At 37.8% G+C, this 633-nt stretch overlaps 1 protein-coding gene across 1 annotated transcript in view; it reads left to right on the top strand.

Annotated features, from left to right (window-relative positions):
• Positions 1 to 633, top strand: part of Rab3gap1 (RAB3 GTPase activating protein catalytic subunit 1) — a 75609-nt gene that overhangs the window by 58015 nt on the left and 16961 nt on the right. Inside the window, exon 14 of the mRNA XM_005348296.1 lies at positions 116 to 288. Within this exon, the coding sequence (XP_005348353.1) occupies positions 116 to 288 (173 nt within the window). The remainder of the gene's footprint in view (positions 1 to 115; positions 289 to 633) is intronic.

Raw genomic sequence — 633 nt, 5'->3', positions numbered from 1 at the left:
TTGTAGCAGATTCTTATTGATTAACGTTGACACTATTCTTCTTACATACCTTTTGTTCATGTATACAAGTTTGCTGTTAACTGGTTTTGCTTTGTTTCTCTTTTGTTAAATTTAGACTCTCTACAATCAGTTCAAATCTGCACCCTCTGACAGTTTAACATACAAACTGGCCTTGTGTCTTTGTATGATCAATTTCTACCATGGAGGGCTGAAGGGAGTGGCACATCTCTGGCAGGAATTTGTTCTTGAAATGCGCTTCAGATGGGAAAACAACTTTCTGATTCCAGGGTAATAATTTTAATTTCCAATTGTTTAGATAGTGTGTTTTTTATTTTTATCAGCAAACACCCGACTTCTTTTAGGAATTCTTCCTGGAAAGGTAGTAAGAAACGTGGATACAAGCAATGTTCATTGCAGCACATCTATAATAGGAGAAAAGGCCTGACAACCTAAATGTCAGCAGAAGAATAGGTAAATTGTGCTGCATGTCTACATAGTTTTCTCCTAGAAACTATTTTGTTTAAGGTGGTATATTGAGGATTGGACTCACAGCCTCATACATGCTAGGCAAGTGATCTACCACTGAGCTACATCTGCAGCCCTCAAGAACCTTGGCATAGAAACTATGTTGGG

Source organism: Microtus ochrogaster, chromosome 6 (genome assembly GCF_000317375.1).
Source record: "Microtus ochrogaster isolate Prairie Vole_2 chromosome 6, MicOch1.0, whole genome shotgun sequence".
Lineage (NCBI taxonomy): Eukaryota > Metazoa > Chordata > Mammalia > Rodentia > Cricetidae > Microtus > Microtus ochrogaster.
Note: the sequence above shows the minus strand (reverse complement) of the source record. Positions and strands in the feature narration are given on the sequence as shown.